General features: G+C 40.3%; 1 protein-coding gene across 11 annotated transcripts in view; it reads right to left on the bottom strand.

Annotated features, from left to right (window-relative positions):
* Positions 1 to 25380, bottom strand: part of TMEM241 (transmembrane protein 241) — a 113165-nt gene extending 87785 nt beyond the window's left edge. For 8 of the 11 annotated variants that reach the window (XM_043889076.1, XM_043889081.1, XM_043889080.1 and 5 more), the window contains exons 1-3: positions 25215 to 25380; positions 22522 to 22568; positions 9433 to 9510 (exon numbers count right to left, since the gene is read on the bottom strand). In XM_043889076.1, the coding sequence (XP_043745011.1) occupies positions 9433 to 9510; positions 22522 to 22568; positions 25215 to 25286 (197 nt within the window). In that variant the 5' untranslated portion in view covers positions 25287 to 25380. Of the gene's footprint in view, positions 1 to 8508; positions 8764 to 9432; positions 9511 to 21599; positions 21698 to 22521; positions 22569 to 25214 lie in introns of those variants that run through there. The other 3 variants (XM_043889084.1, XM_043889079.1, XM_043889085.1) reach the window with 3 other exon arrangements.
* Between the last annotated feature and the right edge of the window lie 1131 nt (positions 25381 to 26511).

Raw genomic sequence — 26511 nt, 5'->3', positions numbered from 1 at the left:
ATTCCTATATCCTGTCATCTGCCTCTTTAAAATGGCCCCAGTGGAGGAGTTGTAACTATTTCAAATTCAATAAACATTTACAACAATCACGTTGTAACCTACAACCGAGACAACAAAAAACTAACTGCATTAAAAAACAAACGTTTTTCTTCAATAGACAAGAATTTAGAAACTTGGAATAGAGGCAAAGTTTTTTGTTTCCTATGATAACTGAATCTCTTTTTCTTATTAAAAAATGGTGCCTTCCACAAAGAGTCAGACACAACTGAGCGACTTCACTTTCACTTTTCACTTTCACGCATTGGAGAAGGAAATGGCAACCCACTCCAGTGTTCTTGCCTGGAGAATCCCTTGGACAGAGGAGCCTGGTGGGCTGCCATCTATGGGGTTGCACAGAGTTGGACACGACTGAAGCGACTTAGCAGCAGCAGCAGCAGCATGTTAGAAAATTTTGAAAACACAGATTATCAAGAAAAACATTATAATTACAGTCCTACTACCCAAAGATAACCACTGTTAATACCTTGTTTCATCTCTTTCCAAACAGTACCCATATGCACATATACAAACACTTCAACAAAAATTGGATGCAACTATACAGGTTGCTTTATAACCTGCTTAACATCTTCCCATGTCAAAAAGGTCATCCCCAACTTATTAATAATTATATCCTATGCTGGTGGGCTACAATCTATAGGGTTGCAAAGAGTCAGACACAACTGAGTGACTGAGCACTAGCTTTTTACTATTCTAATGCAGTGATGATTATCCTTGACTATATCCTCCTCTCATATTCATGATGTTTTCACAATATTCAAAATACATTTCCTGAAGGGAATTGCTATTCAAAGATACACCTATTAAAGTTTGCAACTGGTTATATAATTGCCTTCCAAGGACCTATACTGATTCACTCTCTGCTATGAACTGCATGTTAATGCCCTCCCAAAATTCATATGTTGAAATTCTGACCTAAGGGTCAGATGTGATGCGAGGAGGCAGGGCCCTTGGGAGGTAATCAGATCATCAGGGTGTGGCCCTCATGATGGAATTAGTGCCCCTGTAAGAAGAGACACAAGAACATGCCTCCTCTATTCTCTCTGCTTCATCGATCTCTCTCTCTCTCTTTCTCTTTCCTACACACACCACCACCATGTAAAGACACAGCAAGAAAGAGTTCATGCATACATGTGTGCTCAGTTGCTAAGTTGTGTCCAACTCTTTGTGACCCCATGGACTGGAGCCTGCCAGATTCCTCTGTCCATGGGATTTCCCAGGCAAGAATACTGGAGTGGGTTGACATTCCTCCTCCAGGGGATCTTCCCAACCCAGGGATTGAACCCGAGTCTCCTGAACTGGCAGGCAGATTCTTTACCACTGAGCCACCAGGGAAGCCCAGCAAGAAAGCAGACATTTATAAACCCAGAAGATGCCTTCCCCAGAACCCAGCCACACTGGCACCTTGATCCTGGACATCCCAGCCTCCAGAACTGTGAGAGAGAAATGTCTAATGTCTGTTGTTTAAGCCCACAGTCTTTTGTGGGCAGCCTAAAATGATGGAGATGATCCTTGGCAGCTCCAACACTGTGTGATTCCAAGACACTCAACAGCGTGTCTATTAGGAACAAAGGAGCACCTCTTCTCCACCTTTAATTCATAAGGTGGCACCATCTGGGCCTCCCACGATGGTTTACTCTTGCATTGTTCTATCAAAGGAGGCAAGACAGGATTAAATCCTGAGAAGGTCCTGACAGAATCTGAAGTCTCTGTGGTTCGAGGGCCTCTGGGGAGCTGTTGAACCAAGTGCATGCGTGCATGTGTGTGTGTGTGTGTGTGTGTGTGTGTGTGTGTGTAGGAGGGATCTCATAGCAACTCTTTTTGAGAGAGACTGCAGACTGTACTCTGTTGAAGGACTATTTGCTATGGGGTCTGCTTTAAAAAGAGTGGTGACATACAATTTTTCCTACATGATTTATTAGAACAAATGTTGCATCTCGTTTGCATTGTGTACTTTTTGTTTTCTGCTTCTGCACACTCTACTGTCCCTAAGAACCCTGATGAATAAAGCATTTTGCAAGAAGCTAACAATAGTCTGTTGGCATGAATCTTAAAACTGTTGTTATTGAGATGAAGGCTAATTAAATTAAATCACTTGTTTTTCAAATAGAGCGTGCATTATTGAAGGAACATCTGCTCTCTGAAAACACTCAGTTTATCTGTTCATGGGAGCCTGGCAGGATCCTTAAGCTGAATTCTTGAAAACTCTGTGTTATACTGACACCTAGTGACCCAAAAGCTGTTTCCAAACTTGAAAACAGCCCATGAACAAGAGATCAGGGAGCTTCCCTGGTGGCTCAGAGGTAAAGAATCTGCCTGCCAATGCAGGAGACTCGGGTTCGATCCCTGGATCAGGACGATCCCCTGAAGTAGGAGACGGCAACCCACTCCAGTATTATTGCCTGGAGAATTCCATGGACAGAGGAGCCTGATGGGCTACAGTCCATGGGGTTGCAAAGAGTTGGACATGACTGAGCACAAGTTAAGTCCCCGAATATGAAGTGAGGCAGGATAGAAGAGGTACATATCTCATCTCTAATAGACGGGAGAAAGAAAACAAGCACGTTTCTCATACACAGGGTCCAGGGGACTGCAAATGCAAGTTAACGTGCAAGACCTAACAGGTTAGGGATGTTTACATTTCATACCAGGGACTTAAGAGGTCAGAAAGGGCCACGTGGACTGGGAGTGACAGTGCCACATGGTGAGCCTATCATAAATGAGTTCAGCAGATTCCTTGGCACTGAGTGGTCTGGGCAAGGCCTGCAGTGTCAAAGGTCAGAAGATCCCATCCAGAGAAAGACCAGTACTGCATGGTATCACTTATATGGGTCACCTTTTTTTAGAAAGTCAAACTTCATAGCAACTGAGAAGAAAAGTAGTTGTCAGTGGCTAGGGAATGGGGGGAACAGCTCTGTTTGATAAAAGGACACAAAATTTCAGCTACAAGGTGAATAATGTATATTGATTGTTGGCGAACAATGAACAATGTATTCTATGAGGATCTAATATATCATACGGTGATTACAATTGCTAACATTGTACCCTATAACTGAAATTTGCTAATAAACTTAACTGTTCTCCCCAAATAAATAAACAACTGAGGTGACGGATGCCTTTATTAACTGCAAGGTGGGAATCTTTCACAATGTGTGTATATATATATACATAAAATTACACCACCACACTGTATACTTTGTGCATGTGCATGCTCAGTTGCTCAGTCGTGTCCAACTCTTTGCGACCCCATGGACTGTAGCCCCAGGCTCCTCTGTCCATGGGATTCTCCAGGCAACAATACTGGAGCAGGTTGCCATCTCCTACTCCAGGGGATGTTCCCCACCTAGGGACTAAACCCATGTCTCCTGTGTCTCAGGTGAATTCTTAACTCACTGGGCCACCTGAGAAGCTTCACTGTGTACTCTGAATAACTTTAAATTGTATTTGTGAAGGATACTTCAAAAAAAGTTGATACTTCAGGAGGACTTCCCTGGTGGTCCAGTAGTTAAGAATCCACCTGCCAATGCAGAAGACGCTGGTTCAATCCCTGGTCCGGGAAGATTTGACATGCTGCGGGGCAACCAAGCCCATGTGCCACAACCTCTGAAACCTGAGGGCCCTAGAGCCCGTGCTCCGCAACAAGAGAAGCCACCACAATGAGAAGCCCCTGTGCCACAGCTAGAGAAAGCCCACGTGCATTAATGGAGAACAAAAGCAGCCTCAAAAAAGCTGACACTTAAAAAAATCTTGTCCTTTTACTATCACTGGCCTCCTGGACTCCCCCCAGGTACTACCCCAATCACCAGACCAACACCAATCAGATTTTATTCCCTATTTTATCCTTTTGGTGGTTCTTAGCATATTTCCTGAGGAAGTTTTGAAAGCTGGCTTTATTATTCCCCCAAAGTAATTCCAACATATGCATATGTGTAAAGTATTCCTCTGGAGCAAAAACAAAAGGGAAGAATATCACATGAATTTGAGTGCTAACTTTCCTCCGTGAGCAAAGATCACGTTTTGGAAAAATATGAGTCACTCAAAATGAAATGTCAATACAACACTATTTGGGATATTTGGACCACCAGTAGCTTTGACAAAGACGGACTAGCTCACTTAAAAACCAATAAATAATCAATAATTAAAAAGAAGTACAATCTCAACCCTAGCTGGCTGTCTCAATGTTCATTTCTTTTTTTTTTTTTTTAATTTATTTTTTGTTGTTGTTCGTTTTTTTTTTTTTTTTCAATGTTCATTTCTTTAGGGACAGGGCTGAGTTAATTTGCAGGGGTTTTTTTTTTGTTTTTTTTTTTTTAATTTTTTTATTAGTTGGAGGTTTTTTTTTTTTTTAATTTTTTTATTAGTTGGAGGAATTTGCAGGTTTTACCAAAGATATTTGTTAAGGTTCTCCAGCAAAGACTCTCAGTGGAAAATTAAGGGGTGGGGGCTTCTTCATCTATTAGAAATCTCTGGTCACAAAGGTATTATGACACAGGTTGTTGTTTTTCTAATGTAGAATTTCTCAAATGAAGACCTTGAAAGTCAAACTTTTTCCCCATATATATAGTGGACAAAAAGTGACAAGCAGGCTAAAGGTTCCTCTTAAAATACTTTTACTTAAACATACAGCCTGGTAACACAGGAGCCAGGAGATGACATCTAAAGTCTCCAGGGAGAGACTTCCCTGATGGTCCAGTGGTTAAGAAAGTGCACGTCCATCACAGGGGGGCATGGGTTCAATCCCTGGTCAGGGAACTAAGATTCTGGATGCCCCAAGGTACAGCCAAAATAAATAAATAATTTTTAAATAAAATAAAGTCTCCAGTGAATTTACAACTGAGTCTGTCCTCAGCAGTGGTTCTAGAATCTAACAGAAGGACATGGCCTCACTGTGCTACGACAGTTGTCAGCTGAAACAAGTCACAATGTTCATTCAGGATCACATTTTGCAGATACAGAAAGCTCACACTCAGGCCTTCCAACATCTGCTAGAAAAATCACTGCAATGTTCTGCAAAGGTTTGACAACAGCAGGAGCCACTGTAGAATAACAAGCTTGTAACTGAAAACCAGTGCTATCTTTCTCAAGATAGAGCCTCCCAGGGTATCATCCAGCACCCGGTAATAACAACTGGGTGCTGGGCAAACATCCTGGGAGGAGAACAATTCCATCGGGTCAGTTGGTGGAGTCAGTACAGGACATGGCCAGAGGCTGACCCACACAGCAGTCATGGCCTCTCTGCAATAGAAGAAGCATGGTGTGAGGTTCTGTGACTTGTTTGAGAGGGAATCTAGGATTCTCCTGTGTTCCCGGCTACCAGGACAGTTTAAATGAACTCTCAATGGCGTAGGCTATTAAAGACCAATTTGGAGAGGGTGGGATGAATTGAGAGAGTAGCATTGAAATATATACACATGGTGAGTGCATGCTAAGTCACTTCAGTCGTGTCTGTCTCTTTGCGACCCTGTAGACTGTAGACCACCAGGCTCCCCCGTCCATGGGATTCTCCAGGCAAGAATACTGGAGTGGGTTGCCATGCCCTCCTCTAGAGGATCTTCCTGACCCAGGGATCGAAACCGTGTCTTTTATGTCTTCTGCATTGGCAGGCAGGTTCTTTACCACTAGTGCCACCTGGGAAGCCCGTACACATGATAAATACATATACTTACCATGCGTAAAATAGATAGCTAGTAGGAAGTTGCTATATAACACAGGGAGTTCAGCCCAGTGCTCTATGACAACCTAGAGGGGCAGGAAGGAGACAGGGGAGGCAAGCGCAAGAGGGAGAGGATAATAATGTATACTTAAGGCTGATTCACATTGTTGTATAGCAGAAACCCACACAACATTGTAAAGCAATTATCCTCCAATTAAAAAATAAAAAATAAAAAGGACCAATTTGGGACCTGCCCTCCATGGGTGAGAGGCTTCCCTTGAGGCCTTGAGGCCTTGAGAGGCCCACAATGTGGGAGACCTGGGTTCAATCCCTGGGTTGGGAAGATCCCTGGAGAAGAGAAAGGCTACCCACTCCAGTATTCTGGCCTGGAGAATTCCATGGATGGTATAGTCCATGTGGTCACAAAGAGTTGGACATGACTGAGTGACTCTCACTTTCACTCCATGGGTGACAGGGATGTCCATGATGTCACTGGGAACTCCAAACTGTCTTCCGAGGGTCATTTCCTTTCTGAGCAGAGCCCAGCCTCTACTATCTCTGCATAAGTCCACAGTCACACAGCGAACAAGTCCAGTCACACAGCAAAGCTGGACTTTGGTTCTCTACTGACATCATCAGAAAGCCAAGCCTGGTAGGAAACAGCAGCCACAGCAAACACAAACCCAGTTCTGCCCAGCCCATGCAGGTGCCCTGGGCCTGGGTCCCTGCCATTTGCTACCTGGTAACACCCCTCTGCCCAGGGCCAGGGGTGACTGGAAATTCTGAGCTGTGACACCCGATATCAATTACAAGACCCACTACAAACTAAGACGCTAGAATCTTTGCCAAGAAGCTTAACTGGGCTGATATCTTGTATGTGGCTGTGAAATCACCAAAGAAGTCTAGGGGATAAAACTAAAAAAAGTCTCTGGGAGCTTTAGCAAGGGGACTAAAAAGAAATATGATGATGGCTCTTCTGAGATGGGTAACATCTATCTTTATGTGTGTTCAAGGGACAACGGTGTCTTGTGGGTTTCAAACTTCTCTGTTGAGAACTACTTCTTTCAAGGAAAGCATCTTGAGTATCTTTGGCTTTATCAAGTTCTACGAGTCATTTCCCCCTTCCCCCCTCAAAAAAAAAAGCAATAAAAATATGAAGAAATTCATCAACAGATGAATGGATACACCAAATGCAGTATACAATGTGCTATATAACCAAAATGTGGTCTATGTACACAACGAAAAGCCTTAACAAGGAAGGGAATGTTGACACAATCTTCAACATAGATGTAGCTTGTAGGCATTATGCCAAGTGAAGTAAACCAGTCACAAAAGGACAAATACTATATAACTCTACTTAAAGGAGGTACCCAGAGTAGGTAAATTCATAGAGACAGAAAATGTAACAGAGCTTTACCAGGGGCAGGGGTGGTAGAGAGAGAGGGGAGCTATCATCTATTTATTTATTTTTTATTTTGCCGGTCTTCAAGGTATGTAGGGTCTTAGTTTTCTCACCAGGAAACATGCCACCCACAGTGGAACCATGGAGTCTTAATTATCAGATCACGAGGGAAGTCCTGTAGCTATATTTTTTTAGGATTTTTTTTTTTTTTAATGCCAGAGCTATCATTTAATGGGTACAGAGTTTCTGTTTGGAATGATAAAAAGTTCTGGAAATGGATGGTGGTAATGGTTGCACAATATTGTGAACATACTTAAATGCCACTGAACTGTATACTTAAAAACCATTTTAAAACAGTAAATGTTATGTTATGTATCTTTTACATACCCAAAAATGTTTAAGTATGAACAATGGTATTGCTTTTCAGCAAATATGAGTAAGGTAACGTTTTCAGTAGCATCCGACTCTGCAACCCCATGGACTGTAGCCGGCCAGGCTCCTCTGTCCATGGGATTCTCCAGACAAGAATACTGGAATGGGTTACCATTTCCTTCTCCAGGGGATCTTCCCAATCCAGGGATTGAACCCATGTCTCTTGAGTCTCCAGCACTGGCAGTCTGATTCTTTACCACTAGCACCACCTGGGAATCCCTAAGGTAATGTTTAAATGACCATTATGAACAAGTAAATAATTCTCATCAGAAACTACAAGCTAATCACAGTCAGGAACACTGTAAGAGCAGAAGATCCATGTTGATCAGCCCTGGTAGACCTTAGTCCAAAATCTGACAGCCAACTCTCTTGCTTCTGTGGAGGAATACATTCAACTATTCAGAGTCCAAATGCTTTATTATTTAACTAAATCATAGAACTATCACAGGCTTTGTGAATTCAGGGCCCACATTTGTTTAAATGGAGACCCAGTTCTCACTAAACTATATACCATAATAATGGAGTATAAGACATGTGCTCAATATCACCTATGAAATCCCAGAAGTCTCTGTATTTTATCAAGTTGAGAACACTCTACCATGGAAATGCAAGAGTATGACTTAATGAACTATTCCTTCAGATTAGTGAAGCATCTCATGTGGGATATTCTTTCAGAACATGAACTATGATGTAATAGGGTCAGGGAAATTAATCCACACCCAAGTTCCCAGGGCCTCACCCTTGTCAAACCTCTTCAGAACAGTATTTTGTTCTCCAATTATATGTTTTCAGGAGAAGCCAAAATTATTAATATTTATACTGGTCTCATTCTCAACGCTTCTCCAGTATGCTAAGCCAAGGGGTAACTTAGCAAGGAAGCAGCTTATCTTCATGGAGAAGTTGGGCAGATAACTCAGAACACAAGGCAAATGACTTGGCCTGATGATTCAACTGGGATGTTTACCTTATTTGTGTAAATCTTAACTTCATTTTCTTTCCATTTTCTACAGCATTTCAGGTGAAGCATGATGTTCTCAAAGAATCATGAGGATTTACCTATGTGAGCATTTATCTATGATTCACATAGCCAATTCAGATGATCATTTTAGCTGAAAAATGTCATAGTCTTTGACATTTCTTTTAAATCTAATTGAAAAGCGGTCTTAATAGAATCGTAACAACAATGTGTGACTGAATTGGAGCCTGGATCAGAATTTTTGTGGACAGGGTTATAAAGAATATTATTAAGGAAACTGGCAAAATAAATATTGGTCTACAGATGAGATAATAGTATTGTATCAGTGTTAATTTCCTCATTTTGATAACTACTTCAGTCATGTAAGAGAAAATCCTTGCTCTTAAGAAATATATACTCAGCAATTTAGAATTAAAGAAAATCTGCTATTTACTTTAAAATAATTCAGAAAAAATTACTGTATACATATATATGTATATATTAAGAGAAAATGATAATAGAAGCAAGGTAAAACAATAATTGGGAAATCTGAATAAAGAGTATGGAACCTCTTTATACTGTTTTGTAAGCAGGAAAGAATTTCAAAATAAAAAATTTATCCCCCAAATTTAAAGTTGATTTAATAACTTACTCATAGTGAGCCTATAATCTAAAACAAAGTCAAATTAATATGGCATTATAATTTTTATATCTCAATTTATTTTAACATTACATTAGTGGCATTAACCAGGAAAACTCGACTTGAGTTCTACTTGATTATAAAGCCGTTGAATCTCAAGATTAGGACGGAATTAAGAGATCAAACAACTCAAATAAACATGAGTATTTCCCAGTGTAACACCATGCAAAACAAATAACATACAAGGAAGCAGGGTATGAATCACGAATGAAGCACGGAAGAGGCAATTCTACCTTGAACGTCTGTTGATCTCCACCCAGCCCAGCTTCCATGACACGTGAAGCAGAAGCCCAGCAACCAGTGTCTGCCACCTGAAAAGGAAGAGGGCCAGGATGAAGTTAAGAGTGCCCGCGTCTCATGGTTCACCCCCGCAGACGTGCTGACCGGCAAATACACACGTGAGCCTTCTTACAGCTCTTTTCTACCACTTTCTCCTAATCATCACCCCAGCTCTAGACCTGTCCTTCTCAACCTCCGCTATTGCCCCGAGTCCAGCTGCACCATTCCCTGCTGACACTGACCCTCTCCTCTTCTTATTCTATCTAGACTTTTCCTGAACAATCTCACCCACAGCCAGCATGTCTCCATGACCTTGCACTGGTGAGTCCCAAACCCCCCTTCTCACGGGATACAGCCATCCTGACACCTACCCCAAGCTCCTGATGATAAAACATAACCTGGGATATTCTTTAGAAGATGGCGGAGGAATAGGACGGGGAGACCACTTTCTCCCCTACAAATTCATCGAAAGAACATTTGAACGCTGAGCAAACTTCACAAGACAACTTCTGACCGCTAGCAGAAGGCATCAGGCGCCCAGAAAAGCAGCCCATCGTCTTCAAAAGGAGCGCCCCTCCCTCCCCACAGCACGACTGAACAAGCGAACCTGAACAAGAGCCCACCTCCGCCCGCCTGTGTCAGGGCGGAAATGAGGCTCTGAAGAGACCGGCAAACAGAAGCCAAATAAACAAAGGGAACCGCTTCAGAAGGGACTGGTGCAACAGATTAAAATCCCTGTAGGTAACACCGACTACACCAGAAGGGGCCTACAGATATTTAGAAGTGTAAGCTGGAACGGGGAGCTATCTGAAACTGAACCGAACCCACACTGACCGCAACAGCTCCAGAGAAATTCCTAGATATATTTTTACTTTTTTTTTTTTTAATTAAAAAAATATATAAAAGGTAATTTAAAAATTTTTCTTTTTAAAATTTTTTATCTTTTATTTTCTTTTAAAATTCCCTATTACTCCTCCATTACTCCTTAACTTTCATTTTCATTTTCATATATTTTTACTATTTTCTCAATTAGAAAAAAATTTTTATTTTTTCTCTTATTTTCTTTTAAAGTCCTCTATTACTCCTTAATTTTCATTTTCATTTCACTATAACCTTGCAAAAAAAAAATAAGAAGAGGCCCTATTTTTAAACTGAACTTCACATATATTTCTAAAATTTTTTGTGTTTTTGTTTTTCACATTGTATTTTTAAGAGTCTAACCTCTACTCTAGATTTTTAATCTTTGTTTTTCAGTATTTGATATCAATATTGGACATTTAAGAATCCAATATTCAGTACCCATTTTTACTCAGGAGCGTGTTGGTTACTCTGTCCCACTTTTGACTCTCAGTTTTCTCCCTCAGATCACCTCTATTTCCTCCCTCCCCCTTCTCTTCCAAATCCAATATTGTGAATCTCTGTGAGTGTCTGGGCTACAGAGAACACTTTGGGAACAGAGAACTGCGTAGATCTGTCTCTCTCCTCTTGAGTCCCCCTTTTTCTCCTCCTGCTCATCTCTATCTCCCTCCTCCCTCTCCTCTTCTTCATGTAACTCTGTGAACCTCTCTGGGTGTCCCTCATGGTGGAGAATCTTTTCACCATTAACCTAGAAGTTTTATTATTAGTGCAGTGATGTATAGTTGGACAAATCTTGAGACTACTGGAAGAATAAGACTGAAATCCAGAGGCAGGAGATTTAAGCCTAAAACCTGAGAACACCAGAAAACTCCTGACTACAGGGAACATTAAGTAATAAGAGACCATCCAAAAGCCTCCATACCTACACTGAAACCAACCACCACCCAAGAGCCAATAAGTTCCAGAGCAAGACATACCACGCAAATTCTCCAGCAACGCAGGAACATAGCCCTGAGCGTCAACATACAGGCTGGCCAAAGTCACACCTAACACATACACCCATCTCAAAACTCACTACTGGACACTCCATTGCATTCCAGAGTGAAGAAATCCAGTTCCACGCACCAGAACACCGACGCAAGCTACCCTAACCAGGAAACCTTGACAAGCCAATTGTCCAACCCCACCCACTGGGTGAAATCTCCACAATAAAAAGGAACCACAGACCACCAGAACACAGAAAGCCCACTCCAGACACAGCAATTTAAACAAGATGAAAAGGCAGAGAAATACCCAACAGGTAAAGGAACATGAAAAATGCCCACCAAGTCAAACAAAAGAGGAGGAGATAGGGAATCTACCTGAAAAAGAATTTAGGATAATGATAATAAAAATGATCCCAAATCTTGAAAACAAAATGGAGTTACAGATAAATAGCCTGGAGACAAAGATTGAGAAGATGCAAGAAATGTTTAATAAGGACCTAGAAGAAATAAGAGTCAATTAAAAATGAATAATGCAATAAATGATATCAAAAACACTCTGGAGGGAACCAACAGTAGAATAACAGAGACTGAAGATAGGATAAGTGAGGTAGAAGATAAAATGGTGGAAATAAATGAAGCAGAGAGGAAAAAAGAAAAAAGAATCAAAAGAAATGAGGACAACCTCAGGGACCTCTGGGACAGTGTGAAACGCCCCAACATTTGAATCATAGGAGTCCCAGAAGAAGAAGACAAAAAGAAAGACCATGAGAAAATACTCGAGGAGATAATAGCTGAAAACTTCCCTAAAATGGGGAAGGAAATAGTTACACAGGTCCAAGAAACCCAGAGAGTCCCAAACAGGATAAACCCAAGGCAAAACACCCCAAGACACATATTAATCAAATTAACAAAGATCAAACACAAAGAACAAATATTAAAAGCAGCAAGGGAGAAACAACAAATAACACACAAGGGGATTCCCATAAGGATAACAGCTGATCTATCAATAGAAACCCTTCAGGCCAGAAGGGGAATGGCAGGACATACTTAAGGTAATGAAAGAGAATAACCTACAACCTAGATTACTGTACCCAGCAAGGATCTCATTCAGATATGAAGGAGAATTCAAAAGCTTTACAGACAAGCAAAAGCTGAGAGAATTCAGCACCACCAAACCAGCTCTTCAACAAATGCTAAAGGATCTTCTCTAGACAGGAAACACAGAAAGCTTGTATAAACATGAACCCAAAACAACAAAGTAAATGGCAACGGGACCATACCTATCAATAATTACCTTAAATGTAAATGGGTTGAATGCCCCAACCAAAAGACAAAGACTGGATGAATGGATACAAAAACAAGACCCCTATATATGCTGTCTGCAAGAGACCCACCTCAAAACAAGGGACACATACAGACTAAAAGTGAAGGGCTGGAAAAAAATATTTCATGCAAACGGAGACCAAAAGAAAGCAGGAGTCGCAATACTCATATCAGATAAAATAGACTTTCAAATAAAGGCTGTGAAAAGAGACAAAGAAGGACACTACATAATGAACAAAGGATCAATCCAAGAAGAAGATATAACAATTATAAATATATATGCACCCAACATAGGAGCACTGCAATATGTAAGGCAAACGCTAACGAGTATGAAAGAGGAAATTAATAGCAACACAATAATAGTGGGAGACTTTAATACCCCACTCACAACTATGGATAGATCAACTAAACAGAAAATTAACAAGGAAACACAAACTTTAAATGACACAATGGACCAGCTAGACCATTGATATCTAATAGGACATTTCACCCCAAAACAATCAATTTCACCTTTTTCTCAAGTGCACACGGAACCTCCTCCAGAATAGATCACATCCTGGGCCATAAATCTAGCCTTGGGAAATTCAAAAAAATTGAAATCATTCCAGTCATCTTTTCTGACCACAGTGCAGTAAGATTAGATCTCAATTACAGGAAAAAAAATTATTAAAAATTCAAACATATGGAGGCTAAATAACACGCTTCTGAATAACCAACAAATCATAGAAGAAATCAAAAAAGACATCAAAATATGCATAGAAACGAATGAAAATGAAAACACAACAACCCAAAACCTATGGGACACTGTAAAAGCAGTGCTAAGGGGAAGCTTCATAGCATTACAGGCTTACATCAAGAAACAAGAAAAAAGTCAAATAAATAACCTAACTCTACACCTAAAGCAACTAGAGAAGGAAGAAATGAAGAACCCCAGGGTTAGTAGAAGGAAAGAAATCTTAAAAATTAGGGCAGAAATAAATGCGAAAGAAACTAAAGAGACCATAGCAAAAATCAACAAAGCTAAAAGCTGGTTGTTTGAAAAAATAAACAAAATTGACAAACCATTAGCAAGACTCATTAAGAAACAAAGGGAGAAGAACCAAATTAACAAAATTAGAAATGAAAATGGAGAGATCACAACAGACAACACTGAAATACAAAGGATCATAAGAGACTACTACCAGCAGCTCTATGCCAATAAAATGGACAACTTGGAAGAAATGGACAAATTCTTAGAAAAGTATAACTTTCCAAAACTGAACCAGGAAGAAATAGAAGATCTTAACAGACCCATCAGAAGCGAGGAAATCGAAACTGTAATCAGAAATCTTCCAGCAAACAAAAGCCCAGGACCAGATGGCTTCACAGCTGAATTCTACCAAAAATTTAGAGAAGAGCTAACACATATCTTACTCAAACTTTTCCAGAAAATTGCAGAAAAAGGTAAACTTCCAAACTCATTCTATGAGGCCACCATCACCCTAATTCCAAAACCAGACAAAGATGCCACAAAAAAAAGAAAACTACAGGCCAATATCACTGATGAACATAGATGCAAAAATCCTAAACAAAATTCTAGCAAACAGAATCCAACAACATATTTAAAAAATCATACATCATGACCAAGTGGGCTTTATCCCAGGAATGCAAGGATTCTTTAATATCTGCAAATCAATCAATGTAATACACCACATTAACAAATGGAAAGATAAAAACCATATGATTATCTCAATAGATGCAGAAAAAGCCTTTGACAAAATTCAACATCCATTTATGATTAAAACTCTCCAGAAAACAGGAATAGAAGGAACATACCTCAACATAATAAAAGCTATATATGACAAACCCACAGCAAGCATTACCCTCAATGGTGAAAAATTGAAAGCATTTCAATTTCCTAAAATCAGGAACAAGACAAGGGTGCCCACTCTCACCACTACTATTCAACATAGTTTTGGAAGTTTTGGCCACAGCAATCAAAGCAGAAAAAGAAATAAAAGGAATCCAGATAGGAAAAGAAGAAGTGAAACTCTCTCTGTTTGCAGATGACATGATCCTCTACATAGAAAACCCTAAAGACTCTACCAGAAAATTACCAGAGCTAATCAACGAATATGGTAAAGTTGCAAGATATAAAATTAACACACAGAAATCCCTTGCATTCCTATACACTAACAATGAGAAAACAGAAAGAGAAATTAAGGAAACTATACCATTCACCATTGCAACAACAAGAATAAAATATTTAGGAGTATATCTACCTAAAGAAACAAAAGACCTATACATAGAAAACTATAAAACACTGATGAAAGAAATCAAAGAGGACACAAACAGATGGAGAAATATACTGTGTTCATGGATTGGAAGAATCAATATTGTCAAAATGACTATACTACCCAAAGCAATCTATAGATTCAATGCAATCCCTATCAAGCTACCAACGGTATTTTTCACAGAACTAGACCAAAGAATTTCACAATTTGTATGGAAATACAAAAAACCTCGAATAGCCAATGTAATCTTGAGAAAGAAGAATGGAACTGGAGGAATCAACCTGCCTGACTTCAGACTCTACTACAAAGCCACAGTCATCAAGACAGTATGGTACTGGCACAAAGACAGAAATATAGATCAATGGAACAGAATAGAAAGCCCAGAGTTAAATCCACGAACCTATGGACACCTTATCTTTGACAAAGGAGGCAAGAATATACAATGGAAAAAAGACAACCTCTTTAACAAGTGGTGCTGGGAAAACTGGTCAACCACTTGTAAAAGAATGAAACTAGAACACTTTCTAACACCATACACAAAAATAAACTCAAAATGTATTAAAAACCTAAATGTAAGAACAGAAACTATAAAACTCCTAGAGGAGAACATAGGCAAAACACTCTCCAACATGAATCACAGCAGGATCCTCTATGACTCACCTCCCAGAATATTGGAAATAAGAGCAAAAATAAACAAATGGGACCTAATGAAACTTAAAAGCTTTTGCACAACAAAGGAAACTATAAGTAAGGTGAAAAGACAGCCCTCAGATTGGGAGAAAATAATAGCAAATGAAGCAACAAACGATTAATCTCAAAAATATACAAGCAACTCCTGCAGCTCAATTCCAGAAAAATAAATAACCCAATCAAAAAATGGGCCAACAAACGAAACAGACATTTCTCCAGAGAAGACATACAGATGGCTAGCAAACACATGAAAAGATGCTCAACATCACTCATTATCAGAGAAATGCAAATCAAAACCACTATGAGGTACCATTACACGCCAGTCAGGATGGCTGCTATCGAAAATTCTACAAGCAATAAATGCTGGAGAGGGTGTGGAGAAAAGGGAACTCTCTCACACTGCTGGTGGGAATGCAAACTAGTACAGCCGCTATGGAGAACAGGGTGGAGATTCCTTAAAAAATTGGAAATAGAACTGCCATATGACCCAGCAATCCCACTTCTGGGCATACACACTGAGGAAACCAGATCTGAAAGAGACACGTGAACCCCAATGTTCATTGCAGCACTGTTATAATAGCCAGGACATGGAAGCAACCTAGATGCCCATCAGCAGACGAATGGATAAGGAAGCTGTGGTACATATATACTATGGAATATTACTCAGCCATTAAAAAGAATTCATTTGAATCAGTTCTAATGAGGTGGATGAAACTGGAGCCCATTATACAGAATGAAGTAAGCCAGAAAGATAAACACCAATACAGTATACCAACGCATATATATGGAATTTAGAAAGATGGTAACGATAACCCTATGTGCAAAACAGAAAAAGAGACACAGATGTACAGAACAGACTTTTGGACTCTGTGGGAGAAGGCGAGGGTGGGATGTTTCAAGAGAACAGCATTGAAACATGTATATTATCAAGGGTGAAACAGATCACCAGCCCAGGTTGGATGCATGAGACAAGTGCTCAGGGCTGGTGCACTGGGAAGACCCAGAGGGATTTGGTGGAGAGGGAGGTGGGAGGGGGGATCGGGATGGGGAATACATGTAAATCCATGGCTGATTCATGTCAATGTATGGCAAAAACCACCACAACACTGTAAAGTAATTAGCCTCCAACTAATAAAAATAAATGGGGAAAAAAAAAGAAAAGAAAAAAAAAAAAAAACATAACCTGGAATTTCCCCTTTCCCATCCTGGTCATCCTCCTATTATTCCTAATCAGCCAAACCAGAAACCTAGATGTCATCCTAGCCCTCCTCTGCCATCACCTCCCTCATCTACTTACAAAATCCTATTGACTTTACCCCATAACAGCTCTGAAACCTGAAGCCTTCCCTTCCATCCCTCTGCCTAATTCAGCCTCCCATCATTCCACATCTAGATCACGGCATCAGTTTCTTAATGGGTCCCCTTTCCTCTCCAGGGTTGCCCTGCACTGTCTATTTTCCATGCTGCAGCCAAAGGGTTTGTTCTAAAATGCAAACCTAATTGTGCTCCTCACTTGTTTTAAGAACAGTTGATTCCTCCTGATGCCATAGACAGCAGCTCTCAGCCTCCTTGCCAAGCCAACACACCTGGGGTCATGAAGTTCTCAGGAGACACATTTCCTCAAGTGCAAAGTTCAGGCGGGGGGCACAGGTGACAAAATAAACACCCCTCCCCTCCCAGTACAGACAGCACAGCAAAACACCAAATGAATGATGGGTATTATATGGTCTTCTTTCTGGTGGCTCAGACAATAAGGAAGCTGCCTGCAATGCTGGAGACCCAGGTTCAATCCCTAGGTTGGGAAGATCCCCTGGAGAAGGGAATAGCAATCCACTCCAGTATTCTTGCCTGGAGAATTCCATGGCCAGAGGAGGCTGGCTGGCTACAGCCCATGGAATCGCAGAGTCAGACGTGACTGAGTGCCAAATGAGTGACAGGTACTATAGGCACAACTTTATCCTGTTCTGCAGTAACTGCTTTTACTCTATTTTTGGTGAGTCATTCATAAATTTCAAAACCTTTTATTTGCAGTTATGACTTGAGACACCTCCCCTCCAGAGGTGATTACAACACATCCACGCGTTGGGACATGACAGTGGAGATCCCCTGGCCTAAAGGACAAAGTCACTTGCATGGGACACACAAGCCTCCCAGGACCTGCAGCCGCCCCTCCCAGGGTCAGCTCCTGTTCATCTGCCAGTGGCAGCCACATTCCAGCTCCACTGAACTGGCCACAGCCTCGGCAATGTGCCAGGTTATTTCACACTTCTTAGAGTCTGCACATGTGGTCCTCTTGACCCATAACATCTTCCCATCTCCTCTGTGTTGGTGGACACCTGCCCATCCCATAAGATCCAGGTTTTATGTCTCCCTCGTGGAGCCTTCAATGACTCCACCAGGCAGCGTGGAAATACATGGAGTCGTGTCCTCCAACAGCTTGGTCTAGAGCAGTGGATCTCGATCGTTTGGATCTTCCCCCCAGGGGACACTTGGCAGTATCTGGAGACATTTATGGTTGTCACCGCTGGGGGTGGGGGAAGCATTGCTACTGGCATCTGGTAAGTAGAAGCCAGGACGCTGCCAAACACCTTGTAACATGTTGGACAGCCTCCCACAAGAGTTAACCAGATCAAAATGTCAATAGTGCTGAGGCACAGGAACCCTAGTGTAGTGGGAAGTAAGTGAATGAACCAGTAAATACAATAAGGTGTGATAAAGTCCTAAGGGGAAGAGTACCAGGTAGCACGAAACACCCTAGCAGGGAGCAATTAATCTAGTCTAGGGAGCTGGGTAAGTTTTCCTAGAGAAACTATTGGGTTGGCCAAAAACTTCATTCGGGTTCCCCCATACAATGGTACGAAAACCTGAATGGACGTTTTGGCCAAGCCAATAAATCTGAGCAGATGCCTGTTTGAAGCAGGAGGCCCAGAATGGACAATGGCTCACAGGTGAGAGAGTGGCTCCAGCAAAGCTTCTTGCTGTTGTTGAACTGCTCAGTCGTGTCCAACTATTATGCCACCCCATGGACTGTACCCTGCCAGGCTCCTCTGTCCATGGGATTTCCCAGGCAAGAATACTGGAGTGGGTTGCCCTTTCCCTCTCCAGGGGATCTTCCTGACCCAGAGATCAAACCTTCGTACTTGCGTCGCCTACTTGGCAGGTGGATTCTTTACCACTGAGCCTCAGGGGAAGCCTACAGAGGAGGAGGGTAAAAAGCAATTCAGGTGACCACAACATCCTTTCCCACCTAAATTCCCTAAGTCCCCCAACCTGGACAGAAGTGAAAGGACAATCAGGGTCAGAAAAGGAGAAAACAATATCCCAGCTTCATTGACCAAAATATACACAATCATGGATGATATCCTTTAAAATTTTGGTATGAACTATTAGCGAGAAACTTGACAGTGATTGTAAAGTTCACCTGAAACAACATATTGGTGATAATATTATAAAGAACAAAAAATTCAAAAGCATAAAACAGTAAGTGGTGATAAAACTTCTCCCCTTCCCTGTCTGCTATATGCACCATGTCCATCTTTCCCTATGGTAACCAGTCTTACTAGGATCTTCACCTTTTTAAGATTTTTTTGATGTGGACTATTTTTAAAGTCTTTATTGAATTTGTTACAATATTGCCTCTGTTTCATGTTTTGGCTGGGAAGCATGTGGGGTCTTAGCCACATGACCTGGAATCAAACCCGCACCCCTTGCACTGGCAGACACAGTCTTAACCACTGGACCACTGGGAAGTCCTCTAATGGTTTTGTTTTTTTTTTTTTTTTCCTGCACCAAGCAGCTTTAAGACCTTATTTTTCAGACCAGGGACTGAACACCGGGCCACAGCAGTGAAAGCACTGAATCCTAACCACTGGACCACCAGGGAATTCCCAATCTTTTTTTTTAAAATGAGGAGAATATACACATATTTCTAGAAGTTGGTAGTGTACTACACTCTTTTGGAGAGATCTTGAAGATCTCTCCTTTTCAATACACAAGAGTTTCCTTACTTCTTTTTAATGTTCGAATGGTATTCCACAAGGAATACAGTATAATTTATTTAATTGATTCTATATAGACGAAAATTAGGCTGATTAAAAATGCTTGTCACAAAGGGCTGTAATGTTTCACATGTATATCCCTGCACATATTTTGTTTACATAAATGCAAGTAAATCTGTCAGGTAGATTCCCAGAAGTGGAATTGCTGGATTGAAGGATTCAAACCATTGCCATATTGCTATATTCTACCAAAATGCCAATCACCGACATTGTGCCAATTATCAACATCAACAGTTTTCCACCTATAATCAATGCATGACAGCATGAGAGTACCTGCTTTTTTTTATTGTTTGTTTTGCTGTGGACCATTTTTAAAGTCTTTATTAAGTTTGTTACAATATTGATCCTGTTTTTTCAGGTTTTGACTTTTTGGCCAAGAGGCATGTGGAATCTTATCTCCCCAACCAGGGATCAAACTCACACCTCCTGCATTGGAAGGCAAAGTTTTAACCACTGAACCACCAGGGAAGTCCCTAGAGCACCTACCTGCTTTCTACATCCTCATCAACACGATATTATCAAATTTTAAAATTTTATTTTTCAAATCTTGTTAGTAAAAATATATCTCAACACAGTATAAAATTATATTTTCTCATGAATGAAGAATATCTTTTTATATGTTCAAGAGCCCTTTGTAGGCAGGACTTTTGTTTTTGAGGTAGAGATCTAGTTTTACTGCACTGGGATTGTATAATTGCGACTCTTTTGGAAATAATTGATGCTTTATTCATGGTGGATATTCTATGGGCATTTTAAAAGGGGGCATAATCTCTATTTTCAAGATACTGAGTCTAATATTTATTAATTGCACTATTTATGAAATATTTTTTTCTAGTTTTTTGTTTGTTGAATTGATCTGTCATGGGAAAAAATAGTAGTAAGTTTGTCTCCTATTAGTGGTATGTTTCTATTTATCCCTGATAGTCTTGCCATTTTTATTTGACAGAAGATGATGCTCTGTTGTTTGGCTGACAGATATTCATCCCTATTTCATTTGCATTTTGAACTCCACACTCTAGTGTTACAACGTGTCTTTTCATTTTGAACTGCATTGCTTAGCATTGTAACACATATTTCTTTGTTTACTTAATGATTTTTGTCTTGAATTCAATCTTGACTGATATTAAGATGTCTATCCCTGCTTTTCTGTATCCATTTGTGATACTTTAAAAAAAAAAAAGGAAGAGGAGAATGAGGGATGGTGTGCTCTACCACATATTTAAATACTATAATAATGAAAGCAATTTAGCACTAGTCCCTTTTCGTAAAAGCTGACAAATAAGCACTCAAAAATAGACCCTAGGAAAATGACCTCACATATGATATTAACAACCTAAAAGCAAAATGAAGGATTATACAACAAAATATAATAAATGGGGCTAGCATAAATAAAAACCATGAGGGGGGGAATGATTTCTTCACATTGAACCATACACTAAAATAAACAAATAATAATTAAGAATTGAAAAAAGTTTTAGTGACATATAGGTGAATATTTATATGATATAGTGATGAGAAGAATAAGTATAAAAGCAATAGTGCATGCTAAGTCACTTCAGTCATGTCCAACACTGTATGACCCCATGGACTGTAGCCCACCAGGCTCCTCTGTCCATGGGATTTCCCAGGCAAGAATACTGGAGTAGGTTGCTATGCTCTCCTCCAGGGGAATCTTCCTGACCCAGGGATCAAACCCACATCTCTATGTCTCCTGCATTGGCTGGCAGGTTCTTTACCACTAGTGCCACCCGGGAAGCCCCTAAAAGCAATGATAGCTATCACAAAAGAAACAATCAATATAAAAATAAAATATTTTTTAAAAAGCTGGGGGGCGAAAAAAAAAAAAAGCTGGGGGGCGGGTGGTTAAGGTAAAAGGGGGAAATGTGAGCACCAGAGTACTCCATGCTGTGGCTCCAGTATCTACTCTACTGACCTGACTCTACACCATTTTCTGTCTTCTTTCTAACAGTGTTCCTTAGTTTACAAGACCACATTCTGGATTCATCTGTGTTTTTCTCTGCTGCTTCATTCCTATGTTCAAACAATGAATTGTCTATAATGTCACTTAAAAAGCCCAAATAATCAAAATAATTATAAACAAAATGAAATGCCAAAGAATAAATTGAAAAAAAAGAAATTTCAATAAATATGACAAAAAAAGTTGTGAACATCCTTAAAATATGAAGAATTCATTAAATTAATAAGAAAATACTAAAACACTAGTAAAAATAAAAGAGTAGTAAAAGGATAAGAAACCAATGCAATATTGTAAAGCAATTATCCTTCAATTTAAAATAAATAAATCATAAAAATAAAAAGATAAAAGGCACAAAAACACAATTCTGAAAAAAGAGATACAAGTGGATAACATAAGAAAACCATCCAACTTCACAAATAATCTAAAAAATGGTAAGGCAAAGCAATGTGCTATTACTTTTTGCTCATGAAATTAGCAGAGAGGGGAAAAAAATGAGCCATACTCTGAGCACAACTCAAAATATCATAGAAACTTTCACACACAGGCTGGGTTACAATGTAAATTGATAAAACAATTCTGAAAAAGAAATTTTTAATATTCAAGCAGATGACTAAAGAAGTTCATGTTCTTTAATCTAAATTTCTTATACAGGAATTTAGTCCAAAGAAATAGAAATTTGGCAGATTTAAGTGCAAAAAGAAGTCTGAAAATATTGTTGCATTTATACCCCCCAAAGGGGGCACAATTTAAATGCCATGAATAGAACAACTAAATAAATTACAGTATGTCTATCTAATGAAAAATCTATGCAGTCATTAAAAATATTTTAATGATGCTAGTTGGACATTTCCTACAAATGTATATAAAAGATACTCACCCTTGGAATAACGTAGGGTAGGTAAATTTCAAGACAGACAGGACATACTGAAAAACAAATATCAAATTAATGGACATTTTCAAATTATAGAGAATTGATAGACCATATAATCAAGGAAATCCCTACTAAAGAAACATAAATACACTCAAGTTTCAAAAAGGCCTTTCTTATTCCTCCCCAAAGAAATCACACAGTGGGGAAAAACAATGACCTTCTAATTTATACTAAAGAGAGGGGCTAAGTGAAGTCAGAGAGACAAGTATTACATGCTATCACTCATATGTGGAATGTATTTTTTTTAATGACAAATGAACCTATAAAACAGAAACAGACTTACAGATATTGAAAAGAGAAACCTGTGGAAGAGGGATAAATCAGGGCTTGGGATTAACATATACATGTACATGAAATAGACAACCAGCAAGGACCTACTGTAGAGCCCAGGGAACTCTACTCTGTATTCTATGATTACCTATACGAAAAAAGAAGCTGAAAAAGAAATGAGCATATGTATAATTCAATGACTTCACTGTACAATTGAACCCAATACAACATTGTCAAACAACTATATTCCAGTAAAATTTTTTAAAAAGGGGGTGAGGGAAGCTGCTTTCCCCAGGGTCACCAGAAGCCTGACCACCTCTCAGCTGGGGATGGAACAAAGTGGAACATACAACAGCTGGGCCAGATACTGTGGCCAGCTGATCCCTCTCAGCATTCCCAGACCTTGCAAGTGCCATGCTATAACTGTGGTAACTCCAGAGAAAACTGGAAAAACCCCTGGACACAGCTGGTTTTCTCAGAGTATCCACTTGATAAATTAGATATATTGCCCAGTTTACCTAAAAATTCACTGCCTTCTGTGTTTGTCATCCTATTCTTTCTTTCCTTTGTTTTCTTTCCACTTTTGTTTGGTTTTGCATTCTTAGGATTGTTTTTCTAACTAATTCTGCTCAGGTAACTAACATGTTGGGTGTGTTTTTTAAGGGTTTTGTTTTTTTTTAAGCCAATTCAACTAAGATCAACTTGTATTTCTCTTATGTCTTTTAACCAAATTTACAGCACATTATTAACAGGAGAACTGTATTTTGTCTTTCTTTCTGGGTATCTTTTTCTATTTTTTCTATGATGGAACACTTAAAGAATTTTTTAAAAGCCTAAAGACTATTAAATGGCTTTAAGCAAGGACACCACTGATTCTTCACATGATCTAAAAAGCGCAATGCTGCTGCTGCTGCTGCTGCTAAGTTACTTCAGTCATGTCTGACTCTTAGCGACCCCATAGATGGCAGCCCACCAGGCTCCCCCATCCCTGGGATTCTCCAGGCAAGAACACTGGAGTGGGTTGCCGTTTCCTTCTCTAATGCATGAAAGTGAAAAGTGAAAGTGAAGTCGCTCAGTCCTGTCCAATTCTTAGCGACCCCATGGACTGCAGCCCACCAGGCTCCTTCGTCCATGGGATTTTCCAGGCAAGAGTACTGGAGTGGGGTGCCATCTCCTTCTCCGGAAAAGCGCAATAGACTGGTGTTATACAAGCTTACATTTCTATTTTTTTCCCCCATGGATTAATCAACCTGTAATTCCCCGTGTATGAATTTCTAAATATTACAAGTATAGTTACCTGCCTATGCTCTGGTGTATATATCCTAGAGATGGACCTTCATTCTTCTTTGAAGCCTATTTACTCACATTAAGTCAATATGTTCCTCTGCACTTTCCTCTGATATTTTATTTGTAACATTGAGACAGGGGAAGGATTATGTTAGCATCTGGACCATGTCTTGCATCATCCTGAACAACCTACATGAAGACAATAAATGCTCATTCATTGCTATTTGCTAGTAGTTCTTTTCTAGAGAAAGAGGGTCTTAGGTTTGCTTTTTTTCCCCCCACAAGGGGGAGTGGAAAGAGAGTAGTAGAGACCCTACGGTGGGGAAAGGTGGTCCTAAGACCTCTATCATCACTTTGCCTTGGCATCTACCCCAGAGTCCAGGACAAGGGGTGATATCCCACCCTAGCTCACAGGGATCTAACAATTCTCTACCTAGTGCCAAACCCAAGGCTCCCTCCTAACAAAACAAAAACACGGTACCACTGCTTTTCTGACTTTTCATCAAAAGGGTTTTATGACATTAAACAAAATTAGGTTTACGTTTTATTTTTTAATAATTTCACGAAAAACTCTTAAATATATTCGAAATGCCTGGGATGGAGTCACAAGAAAAATAGGTTTGAGAATCAGTGGTGTGAGGCAGAGATGGAGATGGACTGATATCTTGTATTTAAAGGCTTCAGGAACCTTGGTGGTTCTGGGGCAGGGGTATGTTTAGAAGAGAGAGCAAAACGTGCATGATTTCCTCTCCTACTCTTCCTCCTAGAGGGAACAGGGGCCAACAGCTTTCCCCTTCCCAAAAAAGTAGTCCACATATCCAAAAATGAAGTTCCTGGGAATTCACCAGTCAAAAATCCAGTTTCCCAGTAGATGTAAAGAATGTATGACAGCACGAGAAACGAGGACAGTACTGTCCAACAAATCTTCCTTCTAAAAGAGCATCGTGCAGAGTTGTTTTCTTCTCCATCACCATCAGGAACAAATCAGATAAAAATCGGGAGGCAGTATTTGGTCCACACACGATTTGGGAACTCAGATCCCCCACGGGCAATCATCACCACCCCGCCCCCGCCCCCCTCACCTTGTTCGTGAGGTAAGAAGCCAGGTAGCAGGTACAAAACGTGAGGCCGACCAGACACTTCTTCACGCACATCTGCTAACTTGCGCCCCTTCCCAGGGACCCCCCAGAAGCCCCACTGCCGCCACCAGAGCCGGGCCACAGCCCTTGCTGCCAGGACCGCCACGTGGCTGCGAGCTCCGCCAATCGGCGCAGCGACCGCCCCGGGTGCCTGCCTCTTAAAGGGGCCGCGCCTCCTCAAGAACTCCCAGGCTTGCGGTGGGCGGGGCCAGCTCCCCAAGATGTGGAGGGAGGAATAAGGTTCACTAAGGCCGAAGCGACTTAGCCGCAGCCGCAGCAGCAGCCGGGCTGTGACCACCTGTAGAGCAAGAGCGGGTACTCCTTGTAAAAAGGTAGAAAATGGTGTAAGAGGGGAGAAAAGCAGCTGACAGAACAATTCACAACAGTCTATTAACACTGAAAGAAAAATGTTCAGAGCTAGCCCACTGAATCCTGAGTAAACTAAATGAAAAGAAATCCACTCAGATATATTTACATATTAAAATTCACATTTTTATTGCATTAAAAATATCAACATATAATTTGCTGTATAACCATTTTAACCATTTTTAAGTGTATAGTAGTGTTAATTACATGCACATTGTTGTGCAACAGATTCTAGAACTTTTGCATCCTGCTAAACTGAAACTCTACACCCAGGGAACAGCTTCCCCTGGGGCCCCTGGGAATGGGAACCACCATTCTATTTTCTTCCTACTGCTTGGGATACCTTATCTGAATGCAATCAAGAATATATATTTTATTAAAAATTATTCTCCCTTCATTTATCTTTTATAGTTAGAGCATTCAGTTCAGTTCATCCGTGTCCAACTCTTCATATCAATTTAAAAAATAATTGTAAAGGGAACAAAACAAAATATTTGTTGTTAGAAAATGGCAACCAGCAATTACCTAGCAGTCCAGTGGTTTGGACTCCAGGCTTTCAATGCCAGTGGCCCAGGTTCAGTCCCTGTTGGGGGAACTAAGATCCCACAAGTCACACGGTGCAGTCAAAAAAAGAAAGAAAGAAGGAAAATGGCAATGGGTTGCATAGGGTTCAAAAATCACTGTGTCCCAATTGAACCTAACCGACCTATATCCATAACACCCCACTATAGAAAACTTAGGAAAATTCTGTCATCACTAAACATATTATAGACTTTCCTACCCATATACCTAGTTTTATGCTGTTCATTCCAGCTAAACTAGCTTTATAGCTTCTCTCCAAATTGGTTGTCTAATTTGGTAGCACCTCCTCCAT

The sequence above is a fragment of the Cervus elaphus genome, chromosome 27 (genome assembly GCF_910594005.1).
Source record: "Cervus elaphus chromosome 27, mCerEla1.1, whole genome shotgun sequence".
Lineage (NCBI taxonomy): Eukaryota > Metazoa > Chordata > Mammalia > Artiodactyla > Cervidae > Cervus > Cervus elaphus.
This window is presented reverse-complemented; position numbering and strand designations above follow the sequence as displayed.